Source organism: Oncorhynchus keta, chromosome 9 (assembly GCF_023373465.1).
Source record: "Oncorhynchus keta strain PuntledgeMale-10-30-2019 chromosome 9, Oket_V2, whole genome shotgun sequence".
NCBI classification, from domain to species: Eukaryota; Metazoa; Chordata; class Actinopteri; order Salmoniformes; family Salmonidae; genus Oncorhynchus; species Oncorhynchus keta.
This window is the reverse complement of record NC_068429.1, coordinates 40,032,303-40,052,238: the sequence shown is the minus strand read 5'-3', so window position 1 is coordinate 40,052,238 and position 19,936 is coordinate 40,032,303. Positions and strand designations below refer to the sequence as shown.

The following is a 19,936-nucleotide window of genomic DNA, read 5'->3' as shown; positions in this document are numbered from 1 at the left end:
GCTCTGTCCTCCTTTTCCTGTAGTCCACAATCATCTCCTTTGTCTTGATCACGTTGAGGGAGAGGTTGTTGTCCTTGCACCACACGGTCAGGTCTCTGACCTCCTCCCTATAGGCTGTCTCGTTGTTGGTGATAAGGCCTACCACTATTGTGTCATCGGCAAACTTAATGATGGTGTTGGAGTCTTGCCTGGCCATGCAGTCATGAGTGAACAGGGAGTACAGGAGGGGACCGTGCACGCACCCCTGAGGGGCCCCTGTGTTAAGGATCAGAGTGGCGGATGTGTTGTTACCTACCCTTACCACCTGGAGGTGCCACATCAGGAAGTCCACGTTCCAGTTGCAGAGCGAGGTGTTTAGTCCCAGGGTCCTTAGCTTAGTGATGAGCTTTGTGGGGACTGTGGTGTTGAACGCTGAGCTGTAGTCAATGAACAGAATTCTCACATAGGTGTTCCTTTTGTCCAGGTGGGAAAGGGCAGTGTGGAGTGCAATAGAGATTGCATCATCTGTGGATCTGTTGGAGCGGTTTGCAAATTGGAGTGGGTCTAGGGTCTCTGGGATAATGGTGTTGATATGAGCCATGACCAGCCTTTCAAAGCACTTCATGGCTACAGAGTGCTACAGGTCGGTAGTCATTTAGGCAGGTTACCTTAGTGTTCTTGGGCACAGGGACTGTGGTGGTCTATTTGAAACATGTTGGTATTACAGACATGTTGGTATTATAAAGCAGCGGTCCTAACAACTAGACTGCTCCAGGCCATGATTGAACTACATTTTGACAGTTGATTCATAACCTCACGTTCGTGATAAACATTGAAATGTTTTTAGTTTTTTGATAATACACTGTAGATTTCAAAAATCATGGGCCAAGTTTTTTTTTGCCTGCTTTTACATCTTGTCATTACATCTGATATTACAGGCCTATGTAGGCTATAGTTTAGGTGTAGCCTATCAGGGTTGGGGAGAAATAGATTACATGTAATCCGTTACATGTAATAATTGCAAAAAAACGGTAACTGTAATCCATTACATTAACAGCAAAAATACTGTAATCAGATTAGAGATACTTTTGAAAAACTAGATGATAACTCCGAGGATGACTTTTAAATTCAGAAAGGATGTTTGCACATTTTTAGGGGATACTTTTCTCAATGACATTCAAATCAGCATTGAAAAAAGGTGCAAGTTCAAGTTTGTTCCACCTGAGCGAGTCTGACCACAAGTCAGAGACCACTATGATGACACACCAAATGTGTTTGATGGATCGCGGTAAAGAGCAGGAATAGGCTTTTGTAGGCTACAATCTAAGCTATGTCTTCCAATGGGCGACTGCTGTCGGCATCCAAAGATTATCCAACTTGAATAAACGCTTGGATGTCAGGATGACAGCAGTGGTGTAGTGTACAGCGATACGGATATCACTTATTATTTATATCTACATAGCGCATTGATGTCAATCATACCGCTGCTCTCTCATTTAGCTATTTGCGCCTTAAGGAATGGGGTTGTTGTGGGTGGCTGTTCACAAATCTAAATGTGTATTTGAACCCAATAATGGTTGAATTCAAGACATTTACACTGCCTATCAATCATTGCTTTTGAAACCAGTGGACAGCCAGTGAAAAATGTGCTCTTGCAACAGCTGCACAGTGCGGATCTAAGCCTATGGAATAACAGCTGCACAGTGCGGATCTAAGCCTATGGAATAACAGCTGCACAGTGCGGATCTAAGCCTATGGAATAACAGCTGCACAGTGCGGATCCCAGCCTATGGAATAACAGCTGCACAGTGCGGATCTAAGCCTATGGAATAACAGCTGCACAGTGCGGATCTAAGCCTATGGAATAACAGCTGCACAGTGCAGATCCCAGCCTATGGAATAACAGCTGCACAGTGCGGATCTAAGCCTATGGAATAACAGCTGCACAGTGCGGATCCCAGCCTATGGAATAACAGCTGCACAGTGCGGATCTAAGCCTATGGAATAACAGCTGCACAGTGCGGATCTAAGCCTATGGAATAACAGCTGCACAGTGCGGATCCCAGCCTATGGAATAACAGCTGCACAGTGCGGATCTAAGCCTATGGAATAACAGCTGCACAGTGCGGATCCCAGCCTATGGAATAACAGCTGCACAGTGCGGATCTAAGCCTATGGAATAACAGCTGCACAGTGCGGATCTAAGCCTATAGAATAACAGCTGCACAGTGCGGATCTAAGCCTATGGAATAACAACTGCACAGTGCAGATCTAAGCCTATGGAATAACAGCTGCACAGTGCGGATCTAAGCCTATGGAATAACAGCTGCACAGTGCAGATCCAAGCCTATGGAATAACAGCTGCACAGTGCGGATCTAAGCCTATGGAATAACAGCTGCACAGTGCGGATCCCAGCCTATGGAATAACAGCTGCACAGTGCGGATCTAAGCCTATGGAATAACAGCTGCACAGTGCGGATCTAAGCCTATGGAATAACAGCTGCACAGTGCGGATCTAAGCCTATGGAATAACAGCTGCACAGTGCGGATCTAAGCCTATGGAATAAAAGTGGGACTTTTATTGCTCAATCTAATTGATGCTGATAAAATAAATACATCTATAGGCCTACTGGACACGTGTATGGATACATTTCAGATGAGTCCATTTGAATGTGGGGGTGATAGGACCTATAGGCTTACAGTAGCAGTAGGACATTGTCTAGCTTGAGCCTATGAGCAAAGTCAGAGACAGAATATGATTTTGATAGCTGGCGCTGGTCTGAATGACTCGACTGCCCCCTGAATACGTTTTTGTGAAAGCATCTGAATCATGAGACTCATTTTAAGTCCCGGTTGCGCAGGAAAATTTCACGCGACAAAACAGTGATCAAATTAAGATCGGACATCTGTACATGCATAATGTGTCTGTGTGTGTGTTTGACTCTCACCTTGAGCAGGTGCAGCTTTCCCCCGGAGGTGCGTGTGCAGACAAGGAAGTGTTTCGTAAATAGGAAGCACTGTCGTTCTCCTTCCTTCCTGAGGGACAGAGAGCCCAGACGGACCTTACTGAGCATGCCCCGTTCACTGCTGGATGGGAGCTGGATCAGAGAGCCTGATGGGTAGAGAGTGTGTGTGTGTGTGTGAGTTTGGTGGGAGGGGGAAAAAACAAAAAACCTAGGCTACACATACTGTACTACTGATGACAGTTACCAGTAGCCATCTTATAATGCTCGGGATTCTGGCTGGTGTGTGTGTGTGTGTGTGTGTGTGTGTGTGTGTGTGTGTGTGTGTGTGTGAGTGCATTTGTACAGTATTTGTGTGTGTGTGTGTGTGTGTGTGTGTGTGTGTGTGTGTGTGTGTGTGTGTGTGTGTGTGTGTGTGTGTGTGTGTGTGTGTGTGTGTGTGTGTGTGTGTGTACTCACCCTGTCTGACAAAGGTCTGGCTGGTATCAAGCAATATGTCACAACCTTCTACGATCATTCTCTCGATGGCCAGATTCTTACGAATGTTCTCTGTATCGCTCACCTCATCATGCATCATCCTGACAACACAACCACCATTAGCTACATTATCCACAACACAACCACTGTTAACTACATTATCCACCACACAACCACCATTAGCTACATTATCCACCGCACACCCGCTGTTAACTACATTATCTACCACAACCACTGTTAACTACATTATCTACCACACAATCACTGTTAACTACATTACCTACTACACAGCCACTGCTAACTACATTACCTACCACACAACTACTGTTGGCTACATGATCTACTACACAACCACTGTTGGCTACATGATCTACTACACAACCACTACAGCTCCGTTATCCTCACTTTGACAGCTCCTCTAGTTTGGACTTGGCAAACTCCAGGCTCTTGCGCTCCACGTGCTCATGAGGCGTGTGTGCCAGCAGCTCATGGAGAGTGATGATGTAACGAGGGATCTGAAACACAACGGAGAGGTGTCAGTCAGTCAGTCAGGTCTGGGCCGTATACTAACATGTGGAAGAGGAGGGGTGAAAGGGCGGAGGTTAATGAGGTCCGGACACGCGCGCGTGTGAGACGTGCTACCTGGAACATGGGGTACGTGAGGAAGGTCTCCAGCATGCGTCCCTCACAGGCAGCGTTCGCCTCATACTGCTTCAGCAGCTTGTCCAAGTCCCGGTTCTGTTTACAGTTGGCCAGCACCTGCAGGCTGTACTGGTGGTTCCTCACAAACTCCTGGTAGATGTTCAGCATGGGCAGCAGGATGTCAAACAGGTCCGCTGGGGAGACAGACACATAAAACATCCCACACAAGGATAATGGTAGAGGTTAGCTAGAGTAGATTTGACCCAACATCATATCTCACCCAGCACCAGCGTGGGCCAGTTGGCTATCCGAGCCTTCAGGCCCTGATGAAAGATCTCATGGAGGAACATGATGGTCTCACTAAGGGACACAAAGACGAAAAAGATATTGCTATGACATCTATTCAATCCGTTCGCAAGTGTCTAGGGGGTAGGGGCTGTGGGTTGATTCTGGAGGGGGTCAGACGGTGTGTTTACCTGTTGAGGAAGATGCTGCTGACGTCATCATGGCTGATGGGAGGTTTCTTGGAGCTGGCAGCCATACGTAGTGGTCTGAGGAAGAAGTTGACCAGGACAGAGAGCTGGCAGACGTACTCGGTCTCGGCCTCCACCATGTTGAACACGATGTGGTTCCTCTTCCTCATGTTCTCAGCGTGGGGGGAACAGATGTAGTCCTGGACGATGATCTTCCACTTCCTCCGACACAGCCAGCCTCGCATGAAACTCTGGACCTTTTTGATCTTTTTAATGTCTGGGTCCTCCTCCTCCTGGTTGGTCTGGTAAGGCAGCATTCTCTCCTTGGCCTTGTTCAACAGCACGATCTGGAAGCACACAGACCACAGTCAACACACACCAGTCCATACACAACAGACCACAGTCAACACACAACAGTCCACACACAACAGTCCACAGACAACACACACCAGTCCACACACAACAGTCCACAGTCAACACACACCAGTCCACACACAACGGTCCACAGTGAACACACAACAGTCAACAGACAACAGTCAACACACAACAGTCCACAGTCAACACACAACACACACCAGTCCACACATAACAGTCCACAGTCAACACACACCAGTCCACACACAACGGTCCACAGTGAACACACAACAGTCAACAGACAACAGTCAACAGACAACAGTCAACACACAACGGTCAACACACAACGGTCAACACAAATCAAACACTAGCCAGATCCCCCTTGCCTAACAGAAACCTTTATTTGCGTGTGTATTGTTGTGTGTGAGCAATGTGGCCGTGTGTGTGTGTGAGGGAGCACGTGTGTGATTGTGTGTGTGTGTGTGTGTGTGTGTGTGTGTGTGTGTGTGTGTGTGTACGTGAGTGTGCGAGAGACCGTGTAAATGTGTGTGTACCTCTGCTTTCAGCCTCTCTATCTCTGTGTCCTGGTCCTCTAGCTGGGTGCGTAGCTGGTTGGCCGCCACCTTCTCTGTCTCCATGATCTGGACCAGGTGGATGTACTTCTGCATCAGGACCTCGCGCTCAATGATGATGTCAGAGTAACTACAGGTGGAATGGTAAGTGTGGAATGGTGAGTTTAAACCCAGCCGACATGGTGCACTCTGCACAGGGAACGCCACAGAAGCATTATGCTCATTATTTCTCTTACCGAGAAACATTTAAAAGTAAACACCATAGCATAAATGTATTCATCATCCCTCAGTGTGCAGAGAGAGAGAGAGAGAGAGAGAGAGAGAGAGAGAGAGAGAGAGAGAGAGAGAGAGAGAGAGAGAGAGAGAGAGAGAGAGAGAGAGAGAGAGACAGAGACAGAGACAGAGACAGAGACAGAGAGACAGAGAGACAGAGACAGAGAGAGAGAGAGAGAGAGAGACAGAGAGAGACAGAGAGAGAGACAGAGAGAGACAGAGAGAGAGACAGAGAGAGAGACAGAGAGAGAGACAGAGAGAGAGAGAGAGAGAGAGACAGACAGAGAGAGACAGAGACAGAGAGAGAGAGAGACAGAGAGAGAGAGACAGAGAGAGAGACAGAGAGAGAGAGAGAGAGAGAGAGAGAGAGAGAGAGAGAGAGAGAGAGAGAGAGAGAGAGAGAGAGAGAGAGAGAGAGAGAGAGAGAGAGAGAGAGAGAGAGAGACAGAGAGAGAGACAGAGACAGAGACAGAGAGAGAGAGAGAGAGAGAGAGAGAGAGAGAGAGAGAGAGAGACAGAGAGAGACAGAGACAGAGAGAGAGAGAGAGAGAGACAGACAGAGAGAGAGAGAGAGACAGAGAGAGAGAGACAGAGAGAGAGACAGAGAGAGAGAGAGAGAGAGAGAGAGAGAGACAGAGAGAGAGAGAGAGAGACAGAGAGAGACAGAGAGAGACAGAGAGAGACAGAGAGAGACAGAGAGAGAGAGACAGAGAGAGAGAGAGACAGAGAGAGAGAGAGAGAGAGAGAGAGAGAGAGAGAGAGACAGAGAGAGAGACAGAGAGAGAGACAGAGAGAGAGAGAGAGACACACAGAGAGAGAGAGAGAGAGAGAGAGAGAGAGAGAGAGAGAGATGTAGAGCGAGCAAGACAGAGAAGTTATAGTAGTGGGGTGAAGAGAGAGAGAAAGTGCTGGATAGAGACAGAGAGAGGAGGGGGAGAGAAAGTGCTGGATAGAGGCAGAGAGAGGAGGTGGGGGGAGAAAGTGCTGGATAGAGACAGAGAGAGGAGCGGGGGAGAGAAAGTGCTGGATAGAGACAGAGAGAGGAGGAGGGGGGAGTGCTGGATAGAGACAGAGGGGGGGGGGAGAAAGTGCTGGATAGAGACAGAGAGAGGAGGAGGGGGGAGAAAGTGCTGGATAGAGATAGAGAGAGGAGGGGGGGGGGAGAAAGTGCTGGATAGAGACAGAGAGAGGAGGGGGAGAAAGTGCTGGATAGAGACAGAGAGAGGAGGGGGGAGAGAGAGAGCCAGGCGGAGTGTCGAGGTTAGGACTGTGATGTAATCACTCTGGTGGTACAGCACCAGAGTGTGACCTAAATGTGAACTGCTCCGAGCAGAGCACACACAAACTCCTACAAATGGAGCAGACATGTGGAGAGGGGGTTGTGTGTGTGTGTTTAGTGTGAGGATCACTACACAGTCACTGTGTGTCTCAGAGCAGAACACAGCATACTGGCTGCCTAGGTGACAGTCAACCAGTGCATTTGCATGTGTGTCATGAGTAAAACAAGCAAGCCAGACCGAAATCCGAGCCTAACTCCTATCCTTCCCTTAGTCCCTAGCTGCTACAGTAGCTACGAGTTCTTAGCCCCCAGGCTCTTGTGAAGAGGCGTTGACGTGATGTCCTTGGATAGACTCCACCCTCTTACCTGGCCTGTTGGATAGACTCCACCCACTTTTTGCAGTCTGACTCCTCCTCCGTCCGCAGCTCCAGAGGCTTCTGACCGTCATGGCCAAACACCACCAAGAAGTAGTGCTGGAGAAAACAGGAAACATAAATACTATTACCAGGAAGTAAACAGGAAATAGAATCAACATTTAAGGTGGTACCAGAGAGGAAGAGGCGAAGTGACAGGGTCCACTTCTGTCAAAATCTGTCCATGCGAGAATACAAACAAATCCCCACTTGGTCTGCTTATATTGGTCTGCTTAACCTTTCACTGCAGTGGGCTAAATCAGGGTCACACAGAATGTCCTGGAAAGCCACACACACGCACGTAGATGTACACACATTCACAAAACCTAGAACTTACATTCCAGTATGAGAAGAATGATGCTGTTTTTGTCAAACTAGTGTTTATCCTTGTCTTGTTCTTTCTCTGAAAGGAATCCGATAAACACGCACTTTCCTACATGTTAAGCATTCCCACTACATAAACCAAACTCGTGACTTCATTGTTTAAAAACAGGAGAGAATATATCTTGGGCATGGAAAGCAGGAAATGGCATCCCAAATGAGCCCTTCTGTTTGTCACTCAGTTCCCTGACCAAGAGAACAGGAGAGAGGACAGGAGAGAGGACAGGAGAGAGGACAGGAGAGAGAACATGAGAGAGGACCTGAGAGGGGACAGGAGAGAGAACAGGAGAGAGGATATGAGAGAGAATAGGAGAGAGAACAGAAGAGAGGATAGGAGAGAGGATAGGAGAGAGGACAGGAGAGAGGACAGGAGAGAGGATAGGACAGGAGAGATGACAGGAGAGAGGATATGAGAGAGGACATGAGAGAGAACAGGAGAGAGAACCGGAGAGAGAACATGAGAGAGAACAGGAGAGAGGATAGGACAGGAGAGAGGATAGGAGAGAGGACAGGAGAGAGGACATGAGAGAGAACAGGAGAGAGGACATGACAGAACAGGAGAGAGGACAGGAGAGAGAACAGGAGAGAGGACATGAGAGAGAACAGGAGAGAGGACAGGAGAGAGGATAGGAGAGAGGACAGGAGTGAGGATAGGAGAGAGGACAGGAGTGAGGATAGGAGAGAGGACAGGAGAGAGGACAGGACAGAGGACAGGAGAGAGAACATGAGAGAGGACAGGAGAGAGGATAGGACAGGAGAGGGAACAGGAGAGAGGACATGAGAGAGAACAGGGGAGAGGATGGGACAGGAGAGAGAACAGAAGAGAGAACAGGAGAGAGAACAGGAGACAGGACATGAGAGAGGACAGGAGAGAGGACATGAGAGAGGACAGGAGAGAGAACAGGAGAGAGAACAGGAGAGAGGATATGAAAGAGAATAGGAGAGAGAATAGGAGAGAGAACAGGAGAGAGAACAGGAGAGAGAACAGGAGAGAGGACAGGAGAGAGAACAGGAGAGAGGATATGAGAGAGAATAGGAGAGTCCACCTGTCCACCTGACTGTGCTGCTGCTCCAGTTTCAACTGTTCTGCCTTGTTATTATTCGACCATGCTGGTCATTTATGAACATTTGAACATCTTGGCCATGTTCTGTTATAATCTCCACCCGGCACAGCCAGAAGAGGACTGGCCACCCCACATAGCCTGGTTCCTCTCTTGGTTTCTTCCATGGTTTTGGCCTTTCTAGGGAGTTTTTCCTAGCCACCGTGCTTCTACACCTGCATTGCTTGCTGTTTGGGGTTTTAGGCTGGGTTTCTGTACAGCACTTTGAGATATCAGCTGATGTACGAAGGGCTATATAAATAAAATTTGATTGATTGATTGATTGAGAGAGAATAGGAGAGAGAACAGGAGAGAGGACAGGAGAGAGGACAGGAGAGAGGATAGGACAGGAGAGAGAACAGGAGAGAGGACATGAGAGAGAACAGGAGCGAGGATAGGACAGGAGAGAGAACAGGAGAGATGACAGGAGAGAGGATAGGAGAGAGGACTTGAGAGAGAACAGGAGAGAGAACCGGAGAGAGAACATGAGAGAGAACAGGAGAGAGGACAGGAGAGAGGATAGGACAGGAGAGAGGATAGGACAGGAGAGAGGATAGGACAGGAGAGAACAGGAGAGAGGATAGGACAGGAGTGAGGACAGGAGAGAGAACAGGAGAGAGGATAAGACAGGAGAGAGAACAGGAGAGAGGATAGGAGAGAGAACAGGAGAGAGAATAGGAGAGAGGATAGGAGAGAGGACAGGAAAGAGAACAGGAGAGAGAACAGGAGAGAGGATAAGATAGGAGAGAGAACAGGAGAGAGGACAGGAGAGAGGACAGGAGAGAGGATAGGAGAGAGAACAGGAGAGAGGATAGGAGAGAGAACAGGAGAGAGGAGAGGGGACAGGAGGACATGAAAAGGGGACAGGAGAGAGAACAGGAGAGAGGACAGGAGAGAGAACAGGAGAGAGGATAGGAGAGAGAACAGGAGAGAGGAGAGGAGAGAGGACAGGAGGACATGAGAAGGGGACAGGAGAGAGGCCAGGAGAGAGAACAGTAGAGAGGATATGAGAAGGGGACAGGAGAGAGAACATGAGAAGGGGACAGGAGAGAGAACAGGAGAGAGACAGGAGAGAGGACATGAGAAGGGGACAGGAGAGAGGACATGAGAAGGGGACAGGAGAGAGGACAGGAGAGAGAACAGTAGAGAGGATATGAGAAGAGGACAGGAGAGAGAACAGGAGAGAGGATAGGACAGAAGAGAGAACAGGAGAGAGGACAGGAGAGAGAACAGGAGAGAGGACATGAGAGAGAACAGGAGAGAGGACAGGAGAGAGGACATGAGAGAGAACAGGAGAGAGAACAGGAGAGAGAACAGGAGAGAGAACAGGAGATAGAACAGGAGAGAGGACAGGAGAGAGGACAGGAGAGAGGACATGAGAGAGGAAATGAGAGAGAACAGGAGAGAGGACAGGAGAGAGGATAGGACAGGAGAGAGAACAGCAGAGAGGACAGGAGAGAGGACAGGAGAGAGGATAGGAGAGAGGACAGGAGTGAGGATAGGAGAGAGGACAGGAGTGAGGATAGGAGAGAGGACAGGAGAGAGGACAGGACAGAGGACAGGAGAGAGAACATGAGAGAGGACAGGAGAGAGGATAGGACAGGAGAGGGAACAGGAGAGAGGACATGAGAGAGAACAGGGGAGAGGATGGGACAGGAGAGAGAACAGAAGAGAGAACAGGAGAGAGAACAGGAGAGAGGACATGAGAGAGGACAGGAGAGAGGACATGAGAGAGAACAGGAGAGAGAACAGGAGAGAGAACAGGAGAGAGGACATGAGAGAGGACAGGAGAGAGAACAGGAGAGAGGATATGAGAGAGAATAGGAGAGTCCACCTGTCCACCTGACTGTGCTGCTGCTCCAGTTTCAACTGTTCTGCCTTGTTATTATTCGACCATGCTGGTCATTTATGAACATTTGAACATCTTGGCCATGTTCTGTTATAATCTCCACCCGGCACAGCCAGAAGAGGACTGGCCACCCCACATAGCCTGGTTCCTCTCTTGGTTTCTTCCATGGTTTTGGCCTTTCTAGGGAGTTTTTCCTAGCCACCGTGCTTCTACACCTGCATTGCTTGCTGTTTGGGGTTTTAGGCTGGGTTTCTGTACAGCACTTTGAGATATCAGCTGATGTACGAAGGGCTATATAAATAAAATTTGATTGATTGATTGATTGAGAGAGAATAGGAGAGAGAACAGGAGAGAGGACAGGAGAGAGGACAGGAGAGAGGATAGGACAGGAGAGAGAACAGGAGAGAGGACATGAGAGAGAACAGGAGCGAGGATAGGACAGGAGAGAGAACAGGAGACATGACAGGAGAGAGGATAGGAGAGAGGACTTGAGAGAGAACAGGAGAGAGAACCGGAGAGAGAACATGAGAGAGAACAGGAGAGAGGACAGGAGAGAGGATAGGACAGGAGAGAGGATAGGACAGGAGAGAGGATAGGACAGGAGAGAACAGGAGAGAGGATAGGACAGGAGTGAGGACAGGAGAGAGAACAGGAGAGAGGACAGGAGAGAGGACATGAGAGAGAACAGGAGAGAGGATAGGAGAGAGAACAGGAGAGAGAATAGGAGAGAGGATAGGAGAGAGGACAGGAAAGAGAACAGGAGAGAGAACAGGAGAGAGGATAGGAGAGAGGACAGGAGAGAGGACATGAGAGAGGACATGAGAGAGAACAGGAGAGAGGACAGGAGAGAGGATAGGACAGGAGAGAGAACAGCAGAGAGGACAGGAGAGAGGACAGGAGAGAGGATAGGAGAGAGGACAGGAGTGAGGATAGGAGAGAGGACAGGAGTGAGGATAGGAGAGAGGACAGGAGAGAGGACAGGACAGAGGACAGGAGAGAGAACATGAGAGAGGACAGGAGAGAGGATAGGACAGGAGAGGGAACAGGAGAGAGGACATGAGAGAGAACAGGGGAGAGGATGGGACAGGAGAGAGAACAGAAGAGAGAGAACAGGAGAGAGAACAGGAGAGAGGACATGAGAGAGGACAGGAGAGAGGACATGAGAGAGGACATGAGAGAGGACAGGAGAGAGAACATGAGAGAGGATATGAGAGAGAATAGGAGAGAGAATAGGAGAGAGAACAGGAGAGAGAACAGGAGAGAGAACAGGAGAGAGGACATGAGAGAGGACAGGAGAGAGAACAGGAGAGAGGATATGAGAGAGAATAGGAGAGTCCACCTGTCCACCTGACTGTGCTGCTGCTCCAGTTTCAACTGTTCTGCCTTGTTATTATTCGACCATGCTGGTCATTTATGAACATTTGAACATCTTGGCCATGTTCTGTTATAATCTCCACCCGGCACAGCCAGAAGAGGACTGGCCACCCCACATAGCCTGGTTCCTCTCTTGGTTTCTTCCATGGTTTTGGCCTTTCTAGGAGTTTTTCCTAGCCACCGTGCTTCTACACCTGCATTGCTTGCTGTTTGGGGTTTTAGGCTGGGTTTCTGTACAGCACTTTGAGATATCAGCTGATGTACGAAGGGCTATATAAATAAAATTTGATTGATTGATTGATTGAGAGAGAATAGGAGAGAGAACAGGAGAGAGGACAGGAGAGAGGACAGGAGAGAGGATAGGACAGGAGAGAGAACAGGAGAGAGGACATGAGAGAGAACAGGAGCGAGGATAGGACAGGAGAGAGAACAGGAGACATGACAGGAGAGAGGATAGGAGAGAGGACTTGAGAGAGAACAGGAGAGAGAACCGGAGAGAGAACATGAGAGAGAACAGGAGAGAGGACAGGAGAGAGGATAGGACAGGAGAGAGGATAGGACAGGAGAGAGGATAGGACAGGAGAGAACAGGAGAGAGGATAGGACAGGAGTGAGGACAGGAGAGAGAACAGGAGAGAGAACAGGAGAGAGGATAAGACAGGAGAGAGAACAGGAGAGAGGATAGGAGAGAGAACAGGAGAGAGAATAGGAGAGAGGATAGGAGAGAGGACAGGAGAGAGAACAGGAGAGAGAACAGGAGAGAGGATAGGAGAGAGAACAGGAGAGAGGACAGGAGAGAGGACAGGAGAGAGGACAGGAGAGAGGACAGGAGAGAGGATAGGAGAGAGAACAGGAGAGAGGATAGGAGAGAGAACAGGAGAGAGGAGAGGGGACAGGAGGACATGAAAAGGGGACAGGAGAGAGAACAGGAGAGAGGACAGGAGAGAGAACAGGAGAGAGGATAGGAGAGAGAACAGGAGAGAGGAGAGGAGAGAGGACAGGAGGACATGAGAAGGGGACAGGAGAGAGGCCAGGAGAGAGAACAGTAGAGAGGATATGAGAAGGGGACAGGAGAGAGAACATGAGAAGGGGACAGGAGAGAGAACAGGAGAGAGGACAGGAGAGAGGACATGAGAAGGGGACAGGAGAGAGGACATGAGAAGGGGACAGGAGAGAGGACAGGAGAGAGAACAGTAGAGAGGATATGAGAAGAGGACAGGAGAGAGAACAGGAGAGAGGATAGGACAGAAGAGAGAACAGGAGAGAGGACAGGAGAGAGAACAGGAGAGAGGACAGGAGAGAGGACATGAGAGAGAACAGGAGAGAGGACAGGAGAGAGGACATGAGAGAGAACAGGAGAGAGAACAGGAGAGAGGACAGGAGAGAGGACAGGAGAGAGGACATGAGAGAGGACAGGAGAGAGAACAGGAGAGAGGATATGAGAGAGAATAGGAGAGTACACCTGTCCACCTGACTGTGCTGCTGCTCCAGTTTCAACTGTTCTGCCTTGTTATTATTCGACCATGCTGGTCATTTATGAACATTTGAACATCTTGGCCATGTTCTGTTATAATCTCCACCCGGCACAGCCAGAAGAGGACTGGCCACCCCACATAGCCTGGTTCCTCTCTTGGTTTCTTCCATGGTTTTGGCCTTTCTAGGGAGTTTTTCCTAGCCACCGTGCTTCTACACCTGCATTGCTTGCTGTTTGGGGTTTTAGGCTGGGTTTCTGTACAGCACTTTGAGATATCAGCTGATGTACGAAGGGCTATATAAATAAAATTTGATTGATTGATTGATTGAGAGAGAATAGGAGAGAGAACAGGAGAGAGGACAGGAGAGAGGACAGGAGAGAGGATAGGACAGGAGAGAGAACAGGAGAGAGGACATGAGAGAGAACAGGAGCGAGGATAGGACAGGAGAGAGAACAGGAGAGATGACAGGAGAGAGGATAGGAGAGAGGACTTGAGAGAGAACAGGAGAGAGAACCGGAGAGAGAACATGAGAGAGAACAGGAGAGAGGACAGGAGAGAGGATAGGACAGGAGAGAGGATAGGACAGGAGAGAGGATAGGACAGGAGAGAACAGGAGAGAGGATAGGACAGGAGTGAGGACAGGAGAGAGAACAGGAGAGAGAACAGGAGAGAGGATAAGACAGGAGAGAGAACAGGAGAGAGGATAGGAGAGAGAACAGGAGAGAGAATAGGAGAGAGGATAGGAGAGAGGACAGGAAAGAGAACAGGAGAGAGAACAGGAGAGAGGATAGGAGAGAGAACAGGAGAGAGGACAGGAGAGAGGACAGGAGAGAGGATAGGAGAGAGAACAGGAGAGAGGATAGGAGAGAGAACAGGAGAGAGGAGAGGGGACAGGAGGACATGAAAAGGGGACAGGAGAGAGAACAGGAGAGAGGACAGGAGAGAGGACAGGAGAGAGAACAGGAGAGAGGACAGGAGAGGACATGAGAGAGAACAGGAGAGAGGACAGGAGAGAGGACATGAGAGAGAACAGGAGAGAGAACAGGAGAGAGAACAGGAGAGAGAACAGGAGATAGAACAGGAGAGAGGACAGGAGAGAGGACAGGAGAGAGGACATGAGAGAGGACATGAGAGAGGACAGGAGAGAGGATAGGACAGGAGAGAGAACAGCAGAGAGACAGGAGAGAGGACAGGAGAGAGGATAGGAGAGAGGACAGGAGAGAGAACAGGAGAGAGGATAAGACAGGAGAGAGAACAGGAGAGAGGATAGGAGAGAGAACAGGAGAGAGAATAGGAGAGAGGATAGGAGAGAGGACAGGAAAGAGAACAGGAGAGAGAACAGGAGAGAGGATAAGATAGGAGAGAGAACAGGAGAGAGGACAGGAGAGGACAGGAGAGAGGATAGGAGAGAGAACAGGAGAGAGGATAGGAGAGAGAACAGGAGAGAGGAGAGGGGACAGGAGGACATGAAAAGGGGACAGGAGAGAGAACAGGAGAGAGGACAGGAGAGAGAACAGGAGAGAGGATAGGAGAGAGAACAGGAGAGAGGAGAGGAGAGAGGACAGGAGGACATGAGAAGGGGACAGGAGAGAGGCCAGGAGAGAGAACAGTAGAGAGGATATGAGAAGGGGACAGGAGAGAGAACATGAGAAGGGGACAGGAGAGAGAACAGGAGAGAGGACAGGAGAGAGGACATGAGAAGGGGACAGGAGAGAGGACATGAGAAGGGGACAGGAGAGAGGACAGGAGAGAGAACAGTAGAGAGGATATGAGAAGAGGACAGGAGAGAGAACAGGAGAGAGGATAGGACAGAAGAGAGAACAGGAGAGAGGACAGGAGAGAGAACAGGAGAGAGGACAGGAGAGAGGACATGAGAGAGAACAGGAGAGAGGACAGGAGAGAGGACATGAGAGAGAACAGGAGAGAGAACAGGAGAGAGAACAGGAGAGAGAACAGGAGATAGAACAGGAGAGAGGACAGGAGAGAGGACAGGAGAGAGGACATGAGAGAGGACATGAGAGAGAACAGGAGAGAGGACAGGAGAGAGGATAGGACAGGAGAGAGAACAGCAGAGAGGACAGGAGAGAGGACAGGAGAGAGGATAGGAGAGAGGACAGGAGTGAGGATAGGAGAGAGGACAGGAGTGAGGATAGGAGAGAGGACAGGAGAGAGGACAGGACAGAGGACAGGAGAGAGAACATGAGAGAGGACAGGAGAGAGGATAGGACAGGAGAGGGAACAGGAGAGAGGACATGAGAGAGAACAGGGGAGAGGATGGGACAGGAGAGAGAACAGAAGAGAGAACAGGAGAGAGAACAGGAGAGAGGACATGAGAGAGGACAGGAGAGAGGACATGAGAGAGGACATGAGAGAGGACAGGAGAGAGAACAGGAGAGAGGATATGAGAGAGAATAGGAGAGAGAATAGGAGAGAGAACAGGAGAGAGAACAGGAGAGAGAACAGGAGAGAGGACATGAGAGAGGACAGGAGAGAGAACAGGAGAGAGGATATGAGAGAGAATAGGAGAGTCCACCTGTCCACCTGACTGTGCTGCTGCTCCAGTTTCAACTGTTCTGCCTTGTTATTATTCGACCATGCTGGTCATTTATGAACATTTGAACATCTTGGCCATGTTCTGTTATAATCTCCACCCGGCACAGCCAGAAGAGGACTGGCCACCCCACATAGCCTGGTTCCTCTCTTGGTTTCTTCCATGGTTTTGGCCTTTCTAGGGAGTTTTTCCTAGCCACCGTGCTTCTACACCTGCATTGCTTGCTGTTTGGGGTTTTAGGCTGGGTTTCTGTACAGCACTTTGAGATATCAGCTGATGTACGAAGGGCTATATAAATAAAATTTGATTGATTGATTGATTGAGAGAGAATAGGAGAGAGAACAGGAGAGAGGACAGGAGAGAGGACAGGAGAGAGGATAGGACAGGAGAGAGAACAGGAGAGAGGACATGAGAGAGAACAGGAGCGAGGATAGGACAGGAGAGAGAACAGGAGACATGACAGGAGAGAGGATAGGAGAGAGGACTTGAGAGAGAACAGGAGAGAGAACCGGAGAGAGAACATGAGAGAGAACAGGAGAGAGGACAGGAGAGAGGATAGGACAGGAGAGAGGATAGGACAGGAGAGAGGATAGGACAGGAGAGAACAGGAGAGAGGATAGGACAGGAGTGAGGACAGGAGAGAGAACAGGAGAGAGAACAGGAGAGAGGATAAGACAGGAGAGAGAACAGGAGAGAGGATAGGAGAGAGAACAGGAGAGAGAATAGGAGAGAGGATAGGAGAGAGGACAGGAAAGAGAACAGGAGAGAGAACAGGAGAGAGGATAGGAGAGAGAACAGGAGAGAGGACAGGAGAGAGGACAGGAGAGAGGACAGGAGAGAGAACAGGAGAGAGGATAGGAGAGAGAACAGAGAGGAGAGGGACAGGAGGACATGAAAAGGGGACAGGAGAGAGAACAGGAGAGAGGACAGGAGAGAGAACAGGAGAGAGGATAGGAGAGAGAACAGGAGAGAGGAGAGGAGAGAGGACAGGAGGACATGAGAAGGGGACAGGAGAGAGGCCAGGAGAGAGAACAGTAGAGAGGATATGAGAAGGGGACAGGAGAGAGAACATGAGAAGGGGACAGGAGAGAGAACAGGAGAGAGGACAGGAGAGAGGACATGAGAAGGGGACAGGAGAGAGGACATGAGAAGGGGACAGGAGAGAGGACAGGAGAGAGAACAGTAGAGAGGATATGAGAAGAGGACAGGAGAGAGAACAGGAGAGAGGATAGGACAGAAGAGAGAACAGGAGAGAGGACATGAGAGAGAACAGGAGAGAGGACAGGAGAGAGGACATGAGAGAGAACAGGAGAGAGAACAGGAGAGAGAACAGGAGAGAGAACAGGAGATAGAACAGGAGAGAGGACAGGAGAGAGGACAGGAGAGAGGACATGAGAGAGGACAGGAGAGAGAACAGGAGAGAGGATATGAGAGAGAATAGGAGAGTCCACCTGTCCACCTGACTGTGCTGCTGCTCCAGTTTCAACTGTTCTGCCTTGTTATTATTCGACCATGCTGGTCATTTATGAACATTTGAACATCTTGGCCATGTTCTGTTATAATCTCCACCCGGCACAGCCAGAAGAGGACTGGCCACCCCACATAGCCTGGTTCCTCTCTTGGTTTCTTCCATGGTTTTGGCCTTTCTAGGGAGTTTTTCCTAGCCACCGTGCTTCTACACCTGCATTGCTTGCTGTTTGGGGTTTTAGGCTGGGTTTCTGTACAGCACTTTGAGATATCAGCTGATGTACGAAGGGCTATATAAATAAAATTTGATTGATTGATTGATTGAGAGAGAATAGGAGAGAGAACAGGAGAGAGGACAGGAGAGAGGACAGGAGAGAGGATAGGACAGGAGAGAGAACAGGAGAGAGGACATGAGAGAGAACAGGAGCGAGGATAGGACAGGAGAGAGAACAGGAGAGATGACAGGAGAGAGGATAGGAGAGAGGACTTGAGAGAGAACAGGAGAGAGAACCGGAGAGAGAACATGAGAGAGAACAGGAGAGAGGACAGGAGAGAGGATAGGACAGGAGAGAGGATAGGACAGGAGAGAGGATAGGACAGGAGAGAACAGGAGAGAGGATAGGACAGGAGTGAGGACAGGAGAGAGAACAGGAGAGAGAACAGGAGAGAGGATAAGACAGGAGAGAGAACAGGAGAGAGGATAGGAGAGAGAACAGGAGAGAGAATAGGAGAGAGGATAGGAGAGAGGACAGGAAAGAGAACAGGAGAGAGAACAGGAGAGAGGATAGGAGAGAGAACAGGAGAGAGGACAGGAGAGAGGACAGGAGAGAGGATAGGAGAGAGAACAGGAGAGAGGATAGGAGAGAGAACAGGAGAGAGGAGAGGGGACAGGAGGACATGAAAAGGGGACAGGAGAGAGAACAGGAGAGAGGACAGGAGAGAGAACAGGAGAGAGGATAGGAGAGAGAACAGGAGAGAGGAGAGGAGAGAGGACAGGAGGACATGAGAAGGGGACAGGAGAGAGGCCAGGAGAGAGAACAGTAGAGAGGATATGAGAAGGGGACAGGAGAGAGAACATGAGAAGGGGACAGGAGAGAGAACAGGAGAGAGGACAGGAGAGAGGACATGAGAAGGGGACAGGAGAGAGGACATGAGAAGGGGACAGGAGAGAGGACAGGAGAGAGAACAGTAGAGAGGATATGAGAAGAGGACAGGAGAGAGAACAGGAGAGAGGATAGGACAGAAGAGAGAACAGGAGAGAGGACAGGAGAGAGAACAGGAGAGAGGACAGGAGAGAGGACATGAGAGAGAACAGGAGAGAGGACAGGAGAGAGGACATGAGAGAGAACAGGAAAGAGAACAGGAGAGAGAACAGGAGAGAGAACAGGAGATAGGACAGGAGAGAGGACAGGAGAGAGGACAGGAGAGAGGACATGGAAGAGAACAGGAGAGAGGACAGGAGAGAGAACAGGAGAGAACAGGAGAGAGAACAGGAGAGAGGACAGGAGAGAGGACAGGAGAGAGGACACGGGAGAGAACAGGAGAGAGAACAGGAGAGAGAACAGGAGAGAGAACAGGAGAGAGAACAGGAGAGAGAACAGGAGAGAGGACAGGAGAAGACAGGAGAGAGAACAGGAGAGAGGACAGGAGAGAGAACAGGAGAGAGAACAGGAGAGAACAGGAGAGAGAACAGGAGAGAGGACAGGAGAGAGGACATGGGAGAGAACAGGAGAGAGAACAGGAGAGAGAACAGGAGAGAGAACAGGAGAGAGAACAGGAGAGAGAACAGGAGAGAGAACAGGAGAGAGGACAGGAGAGAACAGGAGAGAGAACAGGAGAGAGAACAGGAGAGAGAACAGGAGAGAGAACAGGAGAGAGGACAGGAGAGAGGACAGGAGAGAGAACAGGAGAGAGAACAGGAGAGAGAACAGGAGAGAGAACAGGAGAGAGGACAGGAGAAAACAGGAGAGAGGACAGGAGAGAGGACAGGAGAGAGAACAGGAGAGAGAACAGGAGAGAGGACAGGAGAAAACAGGAGAGAGGACAGGAGAGTGCTATAGAGCATGTAGTTCAGAACCAGGTTTCCTGAAAAATAAATGTTGTTTTATTTATCTACTGTGTTCTGCCCACTGATTCCTTGGGAAGAAAATGAAGGTAATATTTTTTATTCTATTCTATTAAACAATATTATTACACATTGAATGTTAATTTTCTTTTTTTAAATGAAAATGTATTTTCATATAATTATGATGTGAATGTCACCACTGGTCTGCTTATTTAGAAAATAAACATGTTATCTGTACCTGATACATAA

The 19,936-nt window shown here is 49.3% G+C and overlaps 1 protein-coding gene across 2 annotated transcripts in view; it reads right to left on the bottom strand.

Moving 5' to 3' along the window:
- The window catches only part of LOC118388121 (ras-specific guanine nucleotide-releasing factor 2-like), a 73,635-nt gene that overhangs the window by 19,392 nt on the left and 34,307 nt on the right, over positions 1–19,936 (bottom strand). For both annotated transcript variants that reach the window (XM_052525851.1, XM_052525852.1), the window contains exons 2-9: positions 7,380–7,486; positions 5,444–5,591; positions 4,539–4,882; positions 4,343–4,422; positions 4,063–4,256; positions 3,826–3,935; positions 3,403–3,521; positions 2,929–3,092 (exon numbers count right to left, since the gene is read on the bottom strand). In XM_052525851.1, the coding sequence (XP_052381811.1) occupies positions 2,929–3,092; positions 3,403–3,521; positions 3,826–3,935; positions 4,063–4,256; positions 4,343–4,422; positions 4,539–4,882; positions 5,444–5,591; positions 7,380–7,486 (1,266 nt within the window). The remainder of the gene's footprint in view (positions 1–2,928; positions 3,093–3,402; positions 3,522–3,825; positions 3,936–4,062; positions 4,257–4,342; positions 4,423–4,538; positions 4,883–5,443; positions 5,592–7,379; positions 7,487–19,936) is intronic.